Here is a 22,208-nt window from a genome sequence, read left to right as displayed (position 1 = left end):
CTTGAATATTGTGTGCTTTTTGGTCTCCTTAACTGAGAGTGGATGTTATTGCTGTAGAGGAAGTACAGCAGAGCTTTACCATACTGATTCCTGGGATGGCAGGACTGACGAATGAGAATAGGTTGAATTGGTTAGGATTATATTCGCTGGAGTTCAGAAGAATGAGAGGGAATTGCAGCGACAGCTGTAAAATTCAAACGGTCTGGATGGGGCGAGTCCAGAACAGGAGTCACAGCCTAAAGATACTGTTAAACCGTTTAGGACTAAGATGAGAAATTTCCTCAGCCAGAGTGGTGAGCCGATGAATTTGCTACAACAGAAAACAGTCGAGTCCAAAATATTCTGCAATTTTAGAAGGAAACGGATGTAGCACTTGGGGCTAAGGAATCAAAAAATATGGGGAAAATAAGGAACAGGCTATTGAGTTGGATGAGCAGCCACGATCACAATGAATGGCGGAACAGGTTCAAAGAACAGATTACTCCCACTCCTTTTTTTCTGTATGTTTCTACACACTATTGGTCAAACATTGCAGCCATTTTATCTTGTTATAACATCAAAACGTGGGAATAAATTAGCATTTTGTGCTAAAAAAATGGGGATAAACAAATAGACTTGAGATATTGTGGGAGAGGTGCCTGTCTTTTCTATTGAATTCATCAATACTAAATGGTTCCTGCATCCCACATGTGTGGATACGATTTGAACATCTTTTCAAATCAGCCTGTTCAGTGAAGTTATTACACCACTGGAGCAGGTGGGATTTGAGTCCTGGTCTCCTGGCTCAGATGTAGGGACGCTGTGGGTGGCACGGTGGCTCAGTGGTTAGCACTGCTGACTCACAGCGCCAGGGACCCGGGTTCAATTCCACCCTCGGGCAACTGTGTGGAGTTTGCACATTCTCCCTGTCTTTGCGTGGGTTTCCTCCCATAGTCCAAAGATGTGCAGGCTAGGTGGATTGGCCATGCTAAATTGCCCGTAGTGTCCAGGGTTGTGTAAATTAGATGGATTAAACATGGGAACTGCCGGGTTACAGGGAAAGGGTAGGGGAATGGGTCTAGGTGGGCGCTCTTCGAGGGGTGATATGGACTTGTTGGGCCAAATGGCCTGTCTCCACATTGTAGGGTTTCTATGATTTCTCATTATGCCGCAGGAACCACTGGATACAGCTTGAAAGTGCAATACGTTTCGACAAAAGTGATCTTAATATCTGCACTGCGTGCAGTCTGCCTCTCCTTGGTGAGACTGTTACCAAAGTTTGTTTTCTTTTGTGCAGAGTCATTTTTCATCAGAATTTCAAAATCACCAATCCCACTGGTAAAGTGAGCAGTAGCTGAGCCCAAAGATTTATAGCGTCCTCCGATGTGGTCACTTTTTTTTTAATTTTATCAACACAGTGTACTTAGATGGTACTGGTGAAATAGGAGTTGGTTTCGGTTTGGGTTAATAAATCTTTTGGAAATACACTGGCAAGATGTGCATAATACCAAGAAAAAAAAATTATACCAATTTTGGGTGCATTTTTGCTACAAAGACTACTTCCATAATCAGTTGGCCTGGCTGTAATGGGTTTCCTTTAGACAAACTTCTTCATTCATTCAATATATTTCTTTTTGCTCCCCAAGACCCCTAACTGCTCATACAGCTCATTTATTTCTTAACATGGGTTCCTTAAACTTCTCTTTCACACTTTCTTGTTTCTGGAGCTTTTGTCTTCCTGACTTTAAGATATGCAGGGCTTATCTTCTGACTTGATTGTTTTGGAAACTACTGAAGTACATCTAAAAATTCACAGGCCTTTTCTGGCTACCCTGTGTTTGTGTTCAGGCTCTCACTCTCCCTCCCTCACTGTAAGAAACCTACACACTCGCTGGGATGGCTCTGCTCTTCTAAACGACATTTGTTTTTTCTCTGTCTTCCTTGTCATAGTGTACGCTGTGCAATTTCCCAAGTATTTTTCTTTGTTCTGTCTCTGTTTCTAAGCACTGAACTGTTAACGTCAAATGTTATAAAATCCTCATTTTAATGCCTATAAGCAAATTTCTAGGCAACCCTACACCATTCTCAAAACTCAGTTGAAATTAAAAATGCCTCCCCCCATTAATGTTTGCTGAGTAGAAACACAAATCAAACATAAAGCTATAGATATTTTCTAACCAACGTGTACAGAGATGTACACATCTGTGGAGCAAGTAGGACTTCAACCTGAGTCTTCTGATCCAGATGTAGGGAACACTGCTACTTGTGTGCTACAAATGCTCCTCAAACACTTTAGAACCCTAATTTTCAAATGATGATATATTGTGAGTCTTTCACCACAGTAGTCCAGCATGAAACCTCTTTTGATCTTGCAGGAATGTAACTGTGTTTTGTATTTTTATCCTGGCAGTAATCAAACTTAAAAACTGTTTTCTTTCTTCCTCTTTCTGTGTGATATTTTTGGCCAGTATTGCATCTGTCAAATGAGAACATTCTAAACATTTGACACATTGAGAACTTGTCACATGAAATCTGTAGTGCCATCCATCTTTATGCATTTCTCCATTAAATGATCAAGGGAAGAACAGTGCCACATCATCGTCTGTAGCTGCTGGTGTTTGTTTTAGAAGCAGACATCTAGGTGTAACATCTGAACCAAATTAAACAGCTGTGCTACTAGCAGATTGCTTTTTCCAGTTCTAAAAAAAGCTTCATAAATAATTCGAACATGAATTTCAGGCTTTACTGAAATGTGAGATAACTGAGTCCCTGGTAAGCCTAAATATCACTGGTATTTACTGTAAAGTCCCAAAAACAACTTAGCATGCTGCTACTGATTCCTTTTTTGAATGGTTTCATTGTATAAATGGGCTAGTGGGTCTCATGTTTGTGGCCAGTGCATTTTTTTCAACAGCAGTCAAATTTAAAGCAAGCTTTCCCTTTTTCTCAGTCTTGTAATTTCTATTATTTCAACATGTTAGACATTGTGAGATATTTAATTCCACGATGTTTTGTATTATTATCTTTTTTTGAGCAATGAATGTTTAGTTTTCTCTGAGGAGGTTTATCTTGAAGTCTGTTGCTATCATCAAGAGTGTTGTCGATGCAAGAAACTAGTTGAATTTTAACCATCCTCTTTAACTGCATTTGTTCAGTGATTTTCTTTGTATTTTTTTTAGATGCAATACCAAGTGCTGATCAAATCCGTATAACACCATCACTGAAAAGTCAGAAGGGATCTGTTTGGACAAAAAGCAAATTTAGCTTTGAAAACTGGGAAATTGAAGTTACTTTCCGTGTGACAGGGAGAGGACGGGTCGGAGCTGATGGTTTGGTAATGATCTGTTATTTCAACAAAATACCTGTTCAACATGATTGAGCTGTTTACAGCTGTGATGCACTACTTCTCTCATCTCTCAATTTAGGCAATCTGGTACACAGTAGATCAAGGATTAGATGGCCCAGTTTTTGGAGCAGCTGATTCATGGAATGGTGTTGGTATTTTCTTTGACTCCTTTGACAATGATGGAAAGGTATGTCTAAATTCAAGTGACTATTTCACAGACAAAAAAGCAATTACTAAAGAAGTAAAATATTTTTGTAAACATGCATTCACTGCATTGGGCAATTATGAGTGTACCGTTCAACAGTAATTAATAAAGAAATGAAATGCGAACAAGAGTAAGCTATATAGGCCATCAAACCTGCTCTGAAGGACAGAAGGGTAACAAGGGGACTCCTCCAAATCTCCCTCCCTGCAATATCCCTGATTCTTTTTACACAAAATAATACCATTCAGTCTTAAACGAACTTTGTTCAACAGCATTTTTATTTTACTATAACAATGAGATTTATTCAGTTTTACTCCAGAAGAGGTAAGGGTTCACTTTTATATTTTTCAATGCTCCAATTTTTCCTAAATCAACCAGTTGTGGATCTTCAATTTTTTAAGCGTTCACATTTTAACAGACAGGGATATTAATCCATTGTGAGCAGTCTACGTTTTGCCTACATAAAACAGGTTTCTGTGTATTTATATATGTGTGTGTATATAGCTTCTAGCATGTGCAAATGCATCACATTGCAAGCCTGGCTGACTATCTAGTGTAACTCTCGGCACAGTCCGATTGCTTAATAAATGATTTCCAATAGCAGAGTCACATCTAATGGTGGATATCCTTTTCTGAGACTGGCAAGCACAGGCTGATTGAACGCGAGCAGCTTGGGAAGTGGCACTGACACTCAAGATCATGTTGGATGGTCGAGCAGGCTCTACTCCTATTTCTTGTGTAGTTAGTGTGATGAATAGAGTTCTAGATGTCAATGATCCTTCACCTACAGTTGCAGAATCTGTCTTTATTGTGTGCCACACCTGAAGATGTATTAAATTCTATTGTCTGATATCACTAGATTTGACTCTTAATCATGGAATGGAATCCCTACAGTGTGGAAACAGGCCCTTCGGCTCAACAAGTCCCCACCGACCCTCAGAGCGTCCCACCCAGACCCATCCCCCTGTAACCCACCTAATCTACACATTACGGACAAGTTAGCATGGCCAATCCACCGAGCCTGCACATTTTTGGACTGTGGGGGGAAACCGGAGCACCCGGAGAAAACCCACGCAGACCCTGGGAGAATGTGCAAACTCCACACAGACAGTCGCCCGAGGTTGGAATTGAATCTGGGTCAGTGGTATTCATAGAACATAGAACAGTACAGTACAGTACAGCACAGCACAGCACAGGCCCTTCAGCCCATGATGTTCGGCCCCGGTGCTGTGAGGCAGCAGCGCTAACCACAGAACCACCGTGCTGCCCCAATGTTTAAGTTGTGCAGATTTGTTTTTGACTTGATTTTTAAATATTTGCTGTAATAATTTTATGCTTTACGTTTAAGTTTCTTAGCCAGCGCTAAGATGTTTAACAATGGGTAAAAGACTTTCTTTTGAATATTAAACACATTGATTAACAATTGTTTTAATTATGGTGAAAGGCTGATGTGAAATCTTTAAGTTTCACCAGTGAATCAAAGATGTTGTCTATTTGTTATTTTTATATTGAGCACTACAATTTGAGATTTGCAATTGTGTAAAATTTCTACACAATAAGGAAAGTTAACCTGAAAGTTTATTTTTGATTTGCAGAAGAATAACCCGGTAGTACTTGTTGTTGGAAACAATGGGCAATATCTCTATGATCATCAAAAGTAAGTAATTTCTGCAACGTTTTAACATTAATGTCGATTCTGTTTTGACTGAAGCATGTTATTTGGTGAGGATTGAGGATGGCTATTGGTTGTCTGACGTGGATGTGCTTGAAGCTGAATGCCTAAGATAGCATGCGTTCATAGAACATAGAACAGTACAGCACAATACAGGCCCTTCGGCCCACGATGTTGTGCCGACCTATTATCCTACTAAGATCAAACTACCCTTCATACCCTACATTGTATTATCATCTGTGTGCCTATCCAACAGTCGCTTAAAAGTCTCTAAAGTATCTAACTCCACTACCACTGCCGGCAGCACATTCCACACGCCCACCAGTAGTTCCATTCATTAGTGTGCTTAGCTCACTTTTGCACAGTCATTTCTGAAAAACATGGTTTTGCACACTTGTTTATACAACTCAGAGTTTATTTAAAAAGTTCATCAGGAAAGAGAATATTGATGTGAACAAGTTTGACTACATGGTCAAATTTAACTGTTTTCTGGTAAATGTCATGGTGTTGAAGCAATCAGCTTCATTCGAGGTCTTGTCTCAGACTTGAGTCCAAACCCTTTTGACCTTTTTTAAGCATGGATTTGTAGTCTAAGTTGAACCTGTAACACAATACTAAGGAGGACCTTCCCTCCTGGTATCAATTGAGGACCCAAATAAGGACTATTTAAGGACCTCAGCAGTGTCACCAGGACTTACACAGCAGCAGGAGGGCCTGGCACCATGCAGAGCTCCTAATAGCTTTTGTCCTGAATGCAGCTTGTCTCCTTGGGAGTGATGGGCCCTTGCTCAAATGTGGTCAGTGTCTGATCAAGGGACTGGACGACATCGTCTAGCTATGGATTGTCTGCTGGAAACCTCATTATCCCATGACCTTCCACGTTTACTTGCCTTTGTACTGGCTGTTTTTGCCAGCAGCTACAGCCTCCCCTGTGATGTTGCTGAGCACAAGCTCTCCTGGCCTTTGTATGGGCAGAAAGTGGTACCTGCTATGTGTTAATAGGAAGGCCTGCTGGAAATTATCCTTATGATTTTTGTATGTAGTTTAAGTGGAGCTGCCTTTGGTCATTTTGCAGTCTGTTTGTAAGTGTGCAGCATGATGCAAATTGTGAACTTATGTCATGCTGTGGTTGCAAGTAAATTCAGAATTACACATGTCCTTTGAATTGAGCAGTATGTTGATTTGTGTTTCATTCCAATTCATATAGTAGTGAAATATCAATAAAAGCCAAGAAAGCTGTTCCTCTTCAGAATTGCACAACTAAGATGTGAAAATTAATCCACACACTTGATTTCCTTGCAATTTAACTCTGCTCAGTGATTAATTGTGATGTGATTGGAAATGTAAACTGTTTATTGAATTGTAGGGAAAGATGATTGTTTTTAAAAATAGCTTTTTACAATTTGGATTGTACAAAAATCAGCAAATGAAATTGAATACCTGAATTTTTAATGCTTATAAACCAAAATGTAAGGAAGTGTACGAAAGTTGACCTCAGCTTTATTTTTGATATGCTTGACTTCTGTTATATTCCTCAAAAGATTTAGTTTATCACTTGTATTTTAACACTAGAATAATTTACTTGCTTCTACAGTGATGGTGCAGCACAAGCATTGGGCTCTTGTCTGAGAGACTTTAGAAACAAGCCTTATCCTGTAAGAGCTAGAATTATCTACTACAAAAAAACACTTACGGTAAGCCTCTTATTTTGAACATATCAAAATGATTATTACCTTGGTTTTTCCGTTTTATATCAAAAAATCCACTGTTAACAAATAGTGCTTTGTGGGAAAACCATGGCAAATGACAACATCAAACGGTTTATGGAAATAGCTTATTAGATCTTGTGATTTTGGTACAAGACTAGCTCTCATAATATAGCTATTTAAACATTAATCACACAGCTTGTTTTATATTTCTGTTCTTTTTATGTATTTAGTTGGCTATATTTTGTCCAACTCATTTGGTACTTTCTGGTCGGTTTTATTTGATTCCATTACTTCTCCTGATTTGGTACAATTTGCAAAGTTAAATTGTTTTTCATAGAACTCCATTTCAGAAAATCAAACAGTAATTGTACTTGGATGAAACCTTGAGGCAAAGTGCTCTAACTTTTAAAAACCTGCCCTCATTCTGCCACAAATTCTCTATCAAGTTCTCAGTTGACACCATTTGTTCTGGGATCCCTACTGATTCCTGGGATGGCAGGACTGATGTATGAAGAGAGACTGGATCCGGACTATATAAGGACTGAAGTTTAGAAGAATGAAGCCCTCTCGCTCTCTTTCTCTGTTTATCCCCCACCTCTTCTTTTTCCCTCAGTTGCAAATCTATCTGCCATGCTTTTGCTCGTTGGAAACATCAGGACCACCGCACCCCAATCATGTTGTCCTCAACAACACGCTGTACAGTTGTAGCAAGATTTTGTTATTTTTAAACTCCAGTCCCATGAAGGCCAAAATTCCATTTGCTGCCTTAATTACTTGCTGCACCTATATGCTAACCTTTTGTTTTGAGCATAAGAACACCCTGGATCCTTTTGTACTGCACTTTCTCTCCATATAAATAATGATCTATCTTTTTGATTCTTCCTACCAAAGTGCAAGACCATACCCTTTTTCTACAGGTTAGAACCATGGAACCTAGAAATGGCACAGCACAGAAAGGAGTCATTCAGTACATCTTTTCCATGCCGACTCAGAGACACCCAGATGTCTTTTCTAATCCCATTTTCCTGCACACAGCTCTTAGCCCTGCAGCTTGCAGCACTTAAAGTGCAGATCCAGGTACTTTTTAGGGTCTCTGCCCCCTCCACCAACTCAGGCAGCAAATTCCAGACACCCACTACCCACTGCATGAAAAGATTTTTTCCCCCAGTCCCCTTTAATTCCTCTGCCACTTGGCTTTTGAATCATAGATTCAAACTCCTGGTTTTGGAATTTTCCACCAAGGAAAAAGGTTCCTCCTGTCTGGCTATCTCTTCCTCCCTCACAATTTTGTATACCTCAATCATGTCTCCCCTCTCTGTTCTAAGGGGAAAAAAAAACTCAACCTCTCCAATCTCTCCTCATAGCTACAATTGTCCAGCACTGGCAACTTTCTAGGAAATCTCCTCTGCATGCTTGCCAGAGCAATTCTTGGATCATAGAATCCCTACAGTGCAGTTAGAGGCCATTTGGCCCATCGAGTATGCACAAACCCTGTGTAGAGACTCACCCCCAACCCCACTGTATCCCCGTGGGTGGAGAGTGTCAAGTTCCTTGGAGTAACGATAACTGACAACATATCCTGGACTTCCCATGTCGATGTGACAGTCAAGAAGGCACAACAATGCCTCTTCTTCCTTAGGTGGCTTAGGAAATTTGGCATATCCATAAGGACCGTCACCAACTTCTACAGTTGTACTATTGAAAGCATACTGTCTGCGTGCGTAACTGCCTGGTCTGGCAACTACTCTGCCCAGGACCGTAAGAAACTGCAGAAGGTGGTGTGCACAGCCCAGACCATCATGGAAGCCAACCTTCCATCCATGGACTCTATTTTCATGGTTCACTGCCATGGAAAGGCTGCCAACATCATCAAAGACTCATCGTACCCCGGTAATGATCTCCTACAACCTTTTTTGTCAGGCAGAAGATAAAGAAGCATGAACACATTCACGAGCAGGTTCAGGAACAGCTTCTTCCCAGCCACTATTAGATTGATGAATGGACTGTCAAGCCTCAAATAATGCTGATTTTACTAATGATGATCTATCTGTCTAAGTCTTTTTGATCTGGACATCCGTGCTTACTATGATCTGCGTGCACTGCTCATAAACAAAGCATTTCACTGTACGCCAGTACACATGACAACAAATCAATCAATCAATCAATTTACCATAGCTAATCCACCTAGCCTGCTCATCGCCGGACACTACAGAGCAATTTAGCATGGCCAATCTACCTAATCTGCCTGTTTTGGACTGTGGGAAGAAACCACAGCATCCGGACAAAACCCATGCAAACTCCACACAGACCATCACACAAGTCTGGGATCGAATCCGGGTCCCTGATCCTGTGAGGCAACAATGCTAACCAGAACTGTGTACAAAAACTCCAGTTGACGCCCCCACTAGTATCTAACGCCGTTTCATCATTAATATATCTACTTTTGTATTCTATATCTTTGCCAATGAAGGAGAGCATTCCATATGCCTTCTTTATAACCTTCTCTACCTCCACTACTACTATTAGGGATCTGTGTACTTGCATACCATGTCATCAACCCCTCTCAGTATATTTCCAATTGTTGTGTATTCCCTTTTACTGTTTAATCTCCCTAAGTGTATTACCTCACACTTAGAAGAATTGAACTCCTGCCCACTCCACCAACCCTTCTGTATCATTTTGGAACTTACAGCTATCCTCTACACTATCCACTACATGGCAAATTTTTCTATCGTCGACACATTTTCCAGTTGTGTCCCCCATGTTCTAGTCCAGATCATTCATGTATAAAACAAACAGAAGGGGTCCCAACAGTGAGCCCTGCAGAACACCATTTGAAAAAGCTCTCCATTCGCAAGGGCAGCCTCAACCATTACCCTTTGTTGCCAACTAAGTCAACTGTGGATTCAATTTGACACATTATCCTGTTTCCCATGTGCTTTTACTTTTTTGACTAGTCTGCCATGTGGGACTTGTCAAATGCGTGACTAAAGTTCATGTGGAGAACATCCACTGCAGTACCCTCATTGATCGTCCTTGTCACTTCCTCAAAGAATGTAATCAAATTTGTAAGGCATGATCTTTCCTTAAACAAAGCCATGCTAAATATCCCTGACTAGTCCATGCCTGTCAAAGTGATAGTTTATCTAATCCCCATCAGGATTGATTCTAACAATTTGCCCAGTTAAGGCTAACTGGCCTATAATAGTTGGACATTTCCTTTGTATCCTTTTTAAAGAACAGAACCACATTTTGCATTCCTCCAATCCTCTGGCACCTTATCTGTGTCTAGTGAAGATTGGAAAATAATCCTTTTACAATTATTCCAACGCCCCTAACACTTACTCTCTTGTTTTGATTATTCTGTCCTATACTTTACACTGCTCCTCTTGGATTATTATATCTACATCGTTCCTTTCCCTTTATGGTTGTGCAGTCAAAAAGATTTATTTAAAATTCTTTCTGTATCCTCTGCATCTTCACAAAAGTTCCTTTCCCTATCTCTGATAGGTCCCACTTTTTCCTTAACTGCCTTTTAGCTGTTTATAGTCTGCTAAAACATCTTTGGGTTTTCCTTTATCTTGCTTGTTAGTATTTTTTCATGCCTTCTGTTTAATTTCCTTATTTTAACTTGATCCCTGTCCTTTTTTATAGTCCAAAGGTGTGCAGGTTAGGTGGACAGTTTAGCATGGCCAATCCATAGTGTTCAGAGATGAGCAGGTTAAGTGGATTGGCCATAGGAAATGCAGAATTACAGGGATACAGTGTGGGGGATGAGTCTGGGTGGGACGCTTTTTGGAGAGTCAGTGTGGACTCAGTAGACCGAATGGCCTGGTTCCACACTGTAGGGATTCTATGATTCATCTAGGCTATCTTCTTTTTTTCTTTATTCTTTAACAGGGTGAGGGCATCGCTGGCTAGGCAGCATTTATTGCCCATCCCTAATTGCCCAGAGGGCAGTTGAGAGTCAACCACATTGTTATGGATCTGGAGTCCCATGTAGGCCAGACCAAATAAGGATGGCAGTTTCCTTCCCTAAAGGACATTAGTGAACCAGATGGGTTTTTTCTGACAATCGCCAATAGATTTATGGTCATCATTAGATTCTTATTTCCAGATAACACAGACCTGCTGTGTTGATTTTTTTGCCATAAGCTTTCTTTTTCTGTTTAGTCTTCCCTGTATTTTTTCTATGGGAGTCTGCGTTTGGCAGTGCCATTCCTATTTTTGGAAGTGACATGTCTGTTTTGTGCCCTAAATATCTTACTTTTTAGTGTCCCCCACTGGTTTACCACTGATCTATCCTTTAGCAGTCCTGTCCAGCCCACCTCAGCCAAATCACTTCCCTGTTTTGAAAAATTTGCCTTGCCCCAGTTATAAACCTTTACTCCTGATTATCTTTGTCCTTTTCCGTAATAATACTAAATCAGATCGAATTGTGGTCACTATCCCGGATAAGGTCGTCCACTGTCACTTCACCCACTTGCCCATCTTCATTACCCAAAACAAAATCCAGAATGGTGCCTCCTCTCATTGCGCCTGTCATATATTGTTTTTAAAAAAAAAGTTCCCGGACACAGTACGTGAGTTTTTTTTTACCCTCAATGCCCTTTATATTGTTTGAAACCCAGTTGATATTGGGATAGTTAAAGTCTCCTGCTGTTAGTGCCCTCTTATTCCTACGGGCAGAAATTTGCCTATGTATATGTTCTTCTATCTTCCTCTCACTACTAGGAGCTCAGTAGTATACTCCTAGTAGTGTAACTGCTCCTGAGCTCAACCCATAAAGCCTCATTTGTTAACCCATTTAGTATATCATCCCTTCTCACAATTGTATAATTGATTCTTTAACCAATATTACTCCCTCCCCTCCTTTTCTTGTCACTCACTGTATCTTGCCTGAAAACTCTCTTCAGGGATATCAAACTGCCAATTTTACCCTTCCTTTAGCTTAGCCAGGTTTCCTTTATATCAACAAGATCATGCTGCCATGTGTCTGTCTATGCCCTTAGTTCACCAGCCTTATTTGTAATGCTCCTTGCATTGAAATATAATCATCTCAACCCTGTCAGTATTCTATGTTGGATATTTTTAATCCGTGTTTCTTTTGTCTTTCCAAGTTGCTGACTACATCACTGACCGATGTTCTTTCTCATGTTTCCTGATCTGAATCTGAGCCTTCACTTTGGTTCGCATCCTCCTGCCATACTAGTTTAAAACCTCACCTTCAGAACTGGCAAAAGATCCATGAGGATATTTGTCCCAGCTCTGGTAGGCATGTGCAGGTCCCTCCTTTCCTAGAAACCATTCCAATGTCTCAAGAATCTAAACCCCTCCCTGGAATGCCATTTCTTCAGCCATACATTCATCTGATATATTCTCTTATTCCTGCTGTCACTAGCATGTGGCACTGGCAGTAATCCTCAGATTATTGCATTTGAGGTTCTGCATTTTAATTTATGTCCTTACTTCCTGTATTCACCTTTCAGTCCTCATCCCTTGCGTACCAACGACATAGGTAAACAATGTGTACCATGACCACTGGCTGTTCATCCTCCCACTCCAGAATGTCCTGAAGCTGCTCTGTAACATCCCTGACCCTGGCACCAGGAAGGCAACATGTCATCCTGGATTCGCATCTGTGGCCACAGAAGTCTGTACAGATTATTATTAAATCCCCTAACACTATAACCCTGCGCTCATTTTCCTCCCCATTTGTGCAGCAGAGCCAGCCATGGTGCCATGAAATTAGCTGCTGCTTCTTTCCCCTGAGAGGCCTTCACCCCCTGACCTCCCAACAATACCCAAAGCCATACATCCATTTGAGAGAGGGATGACCACAGGGGACTCCTGCGCTTTCTTGCTGAGCTTTTTACTTTGATGGTCACCTGTTCCCTTTCTGCCTGTGTAATCTTCATTTGCAGTGTGATCACTTCGCTAAACATGACGTGACATTCTCAGCATCGCTGATGCTCCACAGTGAGTCCACTTGCAGCTCCAGCTCCGGAAAGCAGTTGGCCAGTAGCTGCAGCTGGACACACTTCTTGCACATGTGGTCATCAGAAACACTAGAAGTGTCCCTTATTTCCCACATTGTGCATGAGGAGTACACCAAGAGTCTGAGGTCTGCTGTCATGATTTCTCTCTAGGTTAAGCTAGTTATACCTTTTAAGAGAATTTAATTAAGCTAGCCCCCCACCTCAACTACCATAATTCATTCTTTCTCCAAACTCAAACTCCTATACTTGCCTTAATTACACTGCCTCACCCTCTCTTTGGAAGGACTCCATTCCATACTCCCAGTTTCTCAGTTTCTGTTGCATCTGTTCTGATGAACTCCCCTGCCACAGGGGTGTTTCTGACATATTTACCCAACTGAGGACTCCATTGTTCCAAAATGATGCCACTCAGGTCAGGTACTGCAGATGTGAATCAGTCAAATGATTTCTAGTCGTAGTAGCTCACAATAGTCATGCAAAATGATGTTAAAGTGGGCAACATTAAAAACAGCGTTCTTGTATTTCCTTGTTTTAAATACTTCAAACTGTAGAATCAGGTTTAACTACATCATTCTGTTATGAATGTCATAGTTTCCAATCTATCTTGTATGTTTTCGGGGTCAAAAATTAAGTTCTGGATCAAAAATAAGAATTGTCTGTTATGGCTTATCTTGTATAGTCTAACTCGTGTTATTTTCATGGGACATTATGAAAACCTATATACCTGTTCTGTAAAGAAATAAAACTGTGTGAGAACAAATTGTCCTAGCTCTCTTCATATTGACTGAGGTGAACCATTGTCATTTACTGTGAATTTTATACTATTTGAGTGTTCCTCTCTTGGTTGACCTTTGCTTCAAAGATAACCACTTATGTACAGGACCAATGAGAACTCCTGTAAATAATCTACCATAGCCAAAATCTGGACTAGATGTTGTAGGTACCAATTGATTCATCATGACCTCTCCAATTTATTTTCTTTTCAAAATACCAACATTTGAGTGACCCATGGACTGCAGCAGAAGGCAGCTTACCATCACCTTTAGGGCATTTAGGGATGTGCAATAATCTTCAGTCTGGGGACAATTGCCTCCTATTGACTCGCTCTTGCTTGTCTCACCAAATTACCGAAATGGCCAATTTTATATTGGGCATATAATATACATCTGTCAACAGGGTTTGTTTCATAAACAAAATTCATTACTTATTCTGGAAACAGGACGACTTTGACAAATGTGTAAAGTCCATTAAGATATGGTTGGAAATATTAAAGTATACACACCCTTCTAAATAAACCCAAAACACAAGGCAATTCATGAAAAAATAAAGAACTTAATCTCTGCAGAACAATTTTCAAACATACCCTGATGTCAACAATTATTAGATTTTGAGGAAAAAAGGATAAGGTGTGAAGTGTTCAAGATGGCTTTCAGTCAGCATCCTGGCACATGTAAATTGTTATCAGCAAGTACAGGAAGTTGTCACTGGGACATTCAAAAACGGTTCATTTCAGTTTCTGCAAGCTTTATTAGGTGAACAGTCGGATCAGGGTTTTGCATTCCTTCTCAGGAGCCTGAAAATGTTTTGAGAGAGGCAGGATTAGCTGGGTACTTCTCTCTCGCAGCAAACTGTATCCTAACTGAACGAAAAAATAAGTCCAAAATAAAGCCAAAAAACCCACACAAGTGATTTCCAATAAATCTAGCAGTTCCATAAACTAGACTGTTTAGAAATCAAGGTGCAGAGCTGGATGAACACATCCTAGAGCCCGAAACGTCAGCCTTCCTGCTCCTATGATGCTGCTTGGCCTGCTGTGTTCATCCAGCTCTGCACCTTGTTGTCTCAGATTCTCCAGCATCTGCAGTTCCTACTATCTCTGTTTAGAAATCACACCATTTAAGTTGACTAATAAGAGTTTTTGGGGATGGGGGGAAGAAGGGAAGAACCGGTTCAGGTATTCAAATATACCAGTATCCACTATTCTTCAACATGAGCCCTCAAATAAATTATGTAGGGTCTTCAGCATTGTGTGTGTATAATGCATTACATTTTTGGTATTAAATTGTATTCTGAAGATCTCTCATTTAATTAAGAAAGAAGCATTATATCCTCAACTTGTCCATGTTCCATTGGCAAGCAAAGATAATCTTTATTCAGTCGCATTTACAGCATGTCTTATCAAGTGTGAAAAGAAAGTATAGCCAATCTGTTAAAATTTAACCAAAACAGACCTAGGCCACTATTGCACATAGTCATGAGAATCTTAAACAGACACTCAAAAAATACATGTCCTGATCTTCTGTTGTAGGTTATGCTACATAATGGCTTTACTCCAAATAATGATGATTATGAGCTTTGTGCTAGAGTAGAAAATATGATGCTTCCACCCGAGGGTTATTTTGGAATCTCTGCAGCGACTGGAGGTCTTGCAGGTGAGCTTCTAGCAAAACATAATGTGCATTTTTTTTTTTAAAACTTGCAGAAAAGTTTGCTTTAAGCTGTAAATTAGCTCATTACAGACTTCACAATTGAAATTTCACATTAAAGCATGTTGATTTGTTTTTGACAGATGATCATGATGTCTTGTCCTTTCTGACATTCAGACTTTTGGAACCTGGCAAACCAGTGGTAAGATTCAAAAGAGCATTAATTGAAAAAAGCTGCATGATGAATGTAAACACAAAGTGCAACAGCATTCTAGCTGAAAAGAAAGAATATGGGTTAATTCTCAAGTTGTAATAAATTAAAGGAGATTGGGAAGACTGAAAACGAGCACATTTTGGCAACTTGCTTATAGAGGATTTTTTTCCCTAAAAACAGTTTTAATACAAATTAAGGTACAGCCACCTTTTGCTTGAAACATATATTTGGTTTATTTTTTTAAAAATTGTGACTTTAATGCAAACGTGGAAATTAGGAGGAGGAACAGACCATTCAGTCCTTCAGACCTGCTTTGCCATTCATTATGGCTCATTACCCAATACATATGCTGTTCCTGTTTTCTCCTCATGCCCTTTGATGCCTTTAGCACTAAGAGCTATGTCTAACTCCTTCTTGAAAACATTTTAATGTTTTGGCCACAGAAAGTGGTTGAGGTCAAAAATTCAGAAGGCTCACCACTCTCTGGATGAAGAAATTTCTCCTCAACTCAGTCCCAAATGGCCTACTGTGCACCCTTTAACTGTGGCCTCTGGTTCTGGACTGCCTGGTCATCAGGAACATACTTCATGCATTTTACTGTGTCTAGATCAGTTATGATTTTCTGTTTTGAGATTCCCCCCGCCTCCACAGCCCCATTCTTCTAAACTCCAGTGAATATAGTCCAGTCCCTTTTCATAAGCCAGTCCTGCCATCCCAGGAATCAGTCTGATAAACCTTTGTTGCAATTTCCACAACCAGAACATCTGTCCTAGTGAGACCAAAACTGCACATAATACTTCAAGGCCTTGGTGAGACCACAACTGTACAAACGCAGCAAGACACCTCTGCTGCTCTTTTGAAATCCTCTTGCTATCAAAGGCAACGTACCATTTGCTATCTGTACCTGCATGCTTGCTTTCAGCGACTGGTATACAAGGACAGCCAGGTGTTGTTGTACCTCCTCCGCTTTGCCAATCTGTTGCCTGTCAGATAATCTGCCTTCCTGTTTTTCCTGCCATATTGAACAATCTTGCATTTATTGACATTATACTTCATCCACCTTGCATCTGATTACTCACTTGACTTATCCAAATCACACTGAAGCATCTCTGCATTCTTCTCACTATTCTCTTTTCCACGCAGCCTTGTGTTGTGGAGATGAATGTTTAGTTCCTCATTCTAAACCATTAATAATATTCAGTGTCTAGCAGATTAAATTTATGAATTGCTTAAATGGACTGTCTAATTGTACTTCATTTACTGAAGTAAACCATTTTAAGTAATAAATTGCTTGACCTTTGGAATTGTCTACGAAATATTACAGTAATGGACTTTGAACCATTATTATCTTCCTAATGATCTCCCATTTTTTTGTTTCTGTCCTAATTTTGTTTCAAAGTCATTTTCACTTATTCCGATTTCCTTAATTGTTATTGCCTCAGTGCTAGTAATGTTTTGAATGGGAGGGACTGCATGTTTAACTGTTTACTGGAAGTTAGTGTTGAAGGGAAGTGTAGCACCTGATGAACCCATTCAACTAAAAACTGAAAGAACTGCTGATGCTGGAAATCAGAAACAGAAGCAGAAATTGCTGGAAAAGTTCAGGTCTGGCGGCATCTGTGGAGAGAAATCAAAGTTAATGTTTGGGGTCCAGTGACCCTTCCTCAGAACTGTTGGGTAGCTAGGAAAAGATAGTTGTTTATGCAAAGATGCTGCCAGACTGGCTGAGCTTTTCCAGCAATTTCATCTTTTGTTCCTGGAATAAATTGGTTTGTATTTATGGCTGGATCTTGTAAACTGAAAACAGATAATCTGCCAGGATCAGAGAGACAGGAATCAGCTACGACAGCAAAGAATGTGGCTGAAAGCTCATGCTCTGATTTGAGGAGACCAAATACATGAAGAGTTAAAATGAGGCTGGAAGATTTTCCTAGCTTTAATCAGAGGGAGAGATTTCAAAGAAAATGCGCAATGTCAAAATTCTGGACTTAAAAGTTTTTAGACTGGGAAAGTAAACTCTCAAGAGTGAAGAATCAATTTAGACTGATTGAGTCTGGGAAAATTGGATATCTACTTAAACAACAGTGTAAAATATTCCTGAGTTTTATTTTGCAGTATAAATTGCTTCCAAAAGGTGTTTAGTCAATGGTGCTTTTTAGCCTGACAGGTAAATCTTAAAACACATTAATGTAAAACAACTTATTTGTTATCCTTTCAGTTAGCAATGGAAGTTTAAAGTTTTATTAGACATTTTCCAATCAACATGGTCAGATTGCATTTTCTTTTATTCACTTTTGGGATGTGGGCATTGCTGCCTGGCCAGCATTTATTGCATCCATAGATGCCCTTGAGAAGGTGGTAAGCTGCTGCCTTGAACTACTGCAGTCCAGGTGCCTGCAGATGAACCCACAATGACCTTAGGGATGAAATGTCAGCAGTTTGACCCGATGACAGTGAGGGAGCGGCAGTTATATTTCTAAATCTGGATGGTGAGTGACTTTGAGGGGAACTTGCAGGTTATGATGTTCCCATCTGCTGCCCTTGTCCTTCTGGAAGAAAGTGGCCATGGGTTTGGAAGGTACTGTCTAAGGATGTTTGGTGAAATTCTGCAGTTCAACTTATAGATTGGAGACAGTACACAATGCTGCTACTGAGTGTTGGTGATGGAGGGAGCGGATTCTTGTGGATGTGGTGCCAAGCGAGTTGCTTTGTCCTGAATGGTGTTAAGCTTTTTGAGTGTTGTTGGTACTGCACCCATCCAGGCAAGTGGGGGAGTATTCTATCACTCTTGTCTTGTGCCTTGGAGATGGTGGACAGGCTTTGGGGAATCAGGAGATGGCTTACTCGCTGCAGTATTCCTAGCCTCTGATGTTTGATTGTAGCCATCTTGTAATTAAATGGCTAGTCCAGTTGAATTTCGAACCAGTGTTAACTCCCAGGATGTTGATAATGGGGGATTTATTGATGGTAACACTATTGCATGTAAAAGGGTAGTGGTTAGATTGTCTCCTATTGGGGGAGGTTAAGCACCTAAAGATGGTCGGGCATCTAGAGCAAGTGGAATTTGAATTCAAGATTCCTTGCTCAGAGGTAGGGACATTACCACAGTTCCTCAAGAGCCTTTTTTTTTCAAAGTTACTACTCACTATGGATATCTTACGGATTTTAGTAATTGAGATACTGAGCAGTAAAATTGAAGAATAATGGCTTCTTGAAAGTAGTAGTCAGCTGCAGAATTGAGGCATGAAATTAGAGTGCTATTTATTAACAATGCTACCATGTGCTGTCTGACTAAGCTGTATATTCTCAAATTTGCACAAGTTGTTTTATGCTAAAAGCATTGATGGAGAGATTGCAGCTGACCTGACCTCAATGTTCAAGGCTGCCCAAGTATGAATTCCATGCCAGCGTACTTAATATATGAATGTAAGCTGCAGCAACTACGTTGTGGAAAACAGATAATACAATGATCCAAGTGTTTCTTAATTAATACTAGAGAAACAATTATTCTTCATTGTTTTTTAAATTTATAGTGAGTATAGCTCTAGCCAGCTATGGTATGTATTCTTTTTAAGTCTGGAATTTTATACTAATTGCTTGGATAAAATCAATGCAACAGCGTACAACAGGAGCGTTCCTGTATTTGGCATATAATAATTGGACTTTACTGTCTAATAATCCTTTTGAATATTGCTGTCTGTACTTTGATTTTTTTTTGAATCACTAAATGTGGTTTCCAATCTTGGACAATAGGAATTGTCAGAGATAACAAGGTGTAGAGCTGGATGAACACAGCAGGCCAAGCAGCATCAGAGGAGCAGGAAGGCTGATGTTTCGGGCCTAGACCCTTATGAAGCCTTTCTGCTCCTCTGATGCTGCTTGGCCTGCTGTGTTCACCCAGCTCTACACCTTGTTATCTCAGATTCTCCAGCATCTGTAGTTCCTACTATCTCTGAAGGAATTGTCAGAGCATTTGTTTGCTGCATTTTCACAAAACATTTTGTGTGACCAGGAGGGAAATATTAAATGTGATTATAGTGTGACATCTGATCTGTTGGGCAGTCACAGGGTCTTTTAAGAACATTAGAATTTTGTCTTCAAATAATGGACTGTTAGCAATGGCTAAATAAATTTCTCAATCTACAGTTAACACCACATGTCTGAATTCAAACTTTTTTTTCTCCATATATCCTCCCCAATGTTAACAACTTATTCCAAGGCCTTATTCCTCACTACTAGCAATGCTTACCTAAGTGCAAATCCACAAAACCTACCCTATTCAAGCCCATTATACCACTTCACTACTTCCTCAGTTGAGGTCAGCTGGTTGAGCAGACTGTAAATTAAACTGGGGTTGTCTTTTTACAGGTGTGGTTTGATACACTACCACATTTATTTAGTTATCAAACTATGGTTATGGTTATTTGTCTAATGCGCATTCTTATACTTTGTACTCATTTGCAGAACTGTGGAACTGTTGTTCCTCTGTAGAGTTGCTGTGGCAATGTAATTAACCTAGAAGGGTCTAGGCCCGAAACGTCAGCCTCCCTGCTCCTCTGATGCTGCTTGGCCTGCTGTGTTCATCCAGCTCTACACCTTGTTATCTAAGTAACTTAACCAGTGTGATTTTTAGATTAATGTCCGTAAATTACACTAAAGTGTAAGTAATTTTTGATATCTGATTATAGGAGCCTGCTGATTCAACAATTCCCCAAGAAGAAAAAGAGAAATATCGAGAGGAATATGAAAATTTCCAACAAGAACTTGATAAAAAAAAAGAAGAATTTCAAAAAGATCATCCTGATATGCAAGGAGAAGCAGGTTGAAAGAAAATTTTTGTTTTTAAAAGAAAGCAATCTGTTTGGTTCCACGTTGATAAACTGTTGGGTTTTGTTACCTTGTCATTTATAGTTGAACGAAACGTTTCTAATTTTAATGTGAATTGTTTTTTCCGAATGCGGAGATAGCTGGGGGAGCTGAGTTTTATGTCTCTGATTAGTATGATTGAATTTATTGGAAATTTCAATGCATAACTTGCATCACTAAATAACGTCATCTGATCGCCATCCTTCAAGTGTATGTCAGAGAATTGTATTGAGTGTTATCATTTTTATTTCAACAATTTCAGATATCTAAAATATTTGCACTTGCACCACACCACATTCTTGAGTCTATTCATAATTGTGTGGAGGTGCTAGTGTTGGACTGGTGGTGACAATGTCAGAAGTAACACGACATCAGATTGTAGTCCAACAGATTTATTTGAAATTGCAAGGTTTTGGAGCACTGCTCCTTTGCCAGTTGAAGTCAGCACTTCAAAAGCTTGCAATTTCAAATAAACCTGTCAGACTATGACCTGGTATTGTGTGACTTCTGACCATAATCATAATAGAGCTCAATCTAAACTCAAAGTATTGTAATACAACACTTCTAAAGTTACTAAGCAATTTGAATGCCATTATCTGATTGACCACTGATAATTACTTAATGATATTATCGGTGAGTATTCTCAAGTTTTTTGATCAAAAGGCAGTATCAAGTTCCTGCCCAATCGTGTCTTTCCTTATGTTCACAAACTTCTGAAGAGAGAGTGATGAGAATGGCTGAGCATTTTTATATTCCTCTTTAACTCTGCTCGATATGACACAAATTGAAATGGCCCTATTACAAGGCTAGCTAAAAGCTACTGACTGCACAGAACAGGGAATTAATTTGGAAACTACTTGCTTTGTATGATACAGTTTCATACTGAAAAACATTATTGCCATAGGAAAAGCCTCAAAGGAAATTTCTTGAAAGGATTCAGATTCTCATTTGGTAGCCAGTTGACAATCTATTCCTGTTTATGAATGTAGAACGCAATCTACTAGTTCATAAAGTGATGTTAGGTTCCTGTTGAAATGTTTCTACTTGTAAAAGAGATTTTTAAACTGTATTTAAATATCTAATTTTTTTTTGCAGTTCTGAGAGTTAATTTTGTTCTTATGGCAAGGAGCTTAATTGCAAAGAGCATTTAACATTGATCTAGGAACATGCTGTCCATTAATTTTCTAATCATTTAAAATAGTTGGACAAACTTTGGCATTTGCAATCCCAAACTGAAAGTTTCCCTACCGGGTATGTTTTGTAGTGAATGTAAATCGTTATGCAAGTGGAAAATAGTCAGTAAATTGAAGTATATGGAATACAACCAAAGTTTATTTTATATTTCTGTAGCTGACTTATTTGAAACTGTAAATGAGCGAGAATTGAGACAAATCTTTGAAGGTCAGAATCGCATCCACCTTGAAATCAAACAGTTAAACAAACAACTCGACATGATTCTGGATGAACAAAGGAGGTATGTCTCCTTAGTGACGGAGGAAATGGCAAAGAGGGGGACTAATACAGCACCACAAGCAGGACAGGTATGTACTGCAGTATATGGCTCTGGGTTATTGTTTTAAAATTAGAATGTTGTACTCCAAATTCCTAATTTGGTGGAGATCAGGGGCTGAGAGATAAACTATCGGCAGTGAGTCAATGATAGCACTCATGCAAAGTTGTTTCACTTGTGCCTTGTGGGTATCAGACTGGAAAAGAAACCGTCTTCTGTGCCCACAACTTGTGGCGGTATAAACAGGACAGCCTACAAAAATAGCTGATAACTTCGAGACCC

General features: G+C 39.7%; 1 protein-coding gene across 1 annotated transcript in view; it reads left to right on the top strand.

The window, feature by feature from the left end:
- lman1 (lectin, mannose-binding, 1) overlaps positions 1 to 22,208 on the top strand; it is a 63,319-nt gene that overhangs the window by 17,467 nt on the left and 23,644 nt on the right. The window contains exons 2-9 of the mRNA XM_020517081.2: positions 3,159 to 3,313; positions 3,405 to 3,512; positions 5,126 to 5,187; positions 6,797 to 6,896; positions 15,219 to 15,342; positions 15,480 to 15,538; positions 20,239 to 20,371; positions 21,767 to 21,957. Coding sequence (XP_020372670.1) covers positions 3,159 to 3,313; positions 3,405 to 3,512; positions 5,126 to 5,187; positions 6,797 to 6,896; positions 15,219 to 15,342; positions 15,480 to 15,538; positions 20,239 to 20,371; positions 21,767 to 21,957 — 932 coding nt within the window. The remainder of the gene's footprint in view (positions 1 to 3,158; positions 3,314 to 3,404; positions 3,513 to 5,125; positions 5,188 to 6,796; positions 6,897 to 15,218; positions 15,343 to 15,479; positions 15,539 to 20,238; positions 20,372 to 21,766; positions 21,958 to 22,208) is intronic.

The sequence above is a fragment of the Rhincodon typus genome, chromosome 1 (genome assembly GCF_021869965.1).
Source record: "Rhincodon typus isolate 14 chromosome 1, sRhiTyp1.1, whole genome shotgun sequence".
In the NCBI taxonomy this organism is placed as follows: domain Eukaryota; kingdom Metazoa; phylum Chordata; class Chondrichthyes; order Orectolobiformes; family Rhincodontidae; genus Rhincodon; species Rhincodon typus.
The sequence above is the reverse complement of the archived record's forward strand: the minus strand, read 5'-3'. Positions and strand labels throughout refer to the sequence as shown.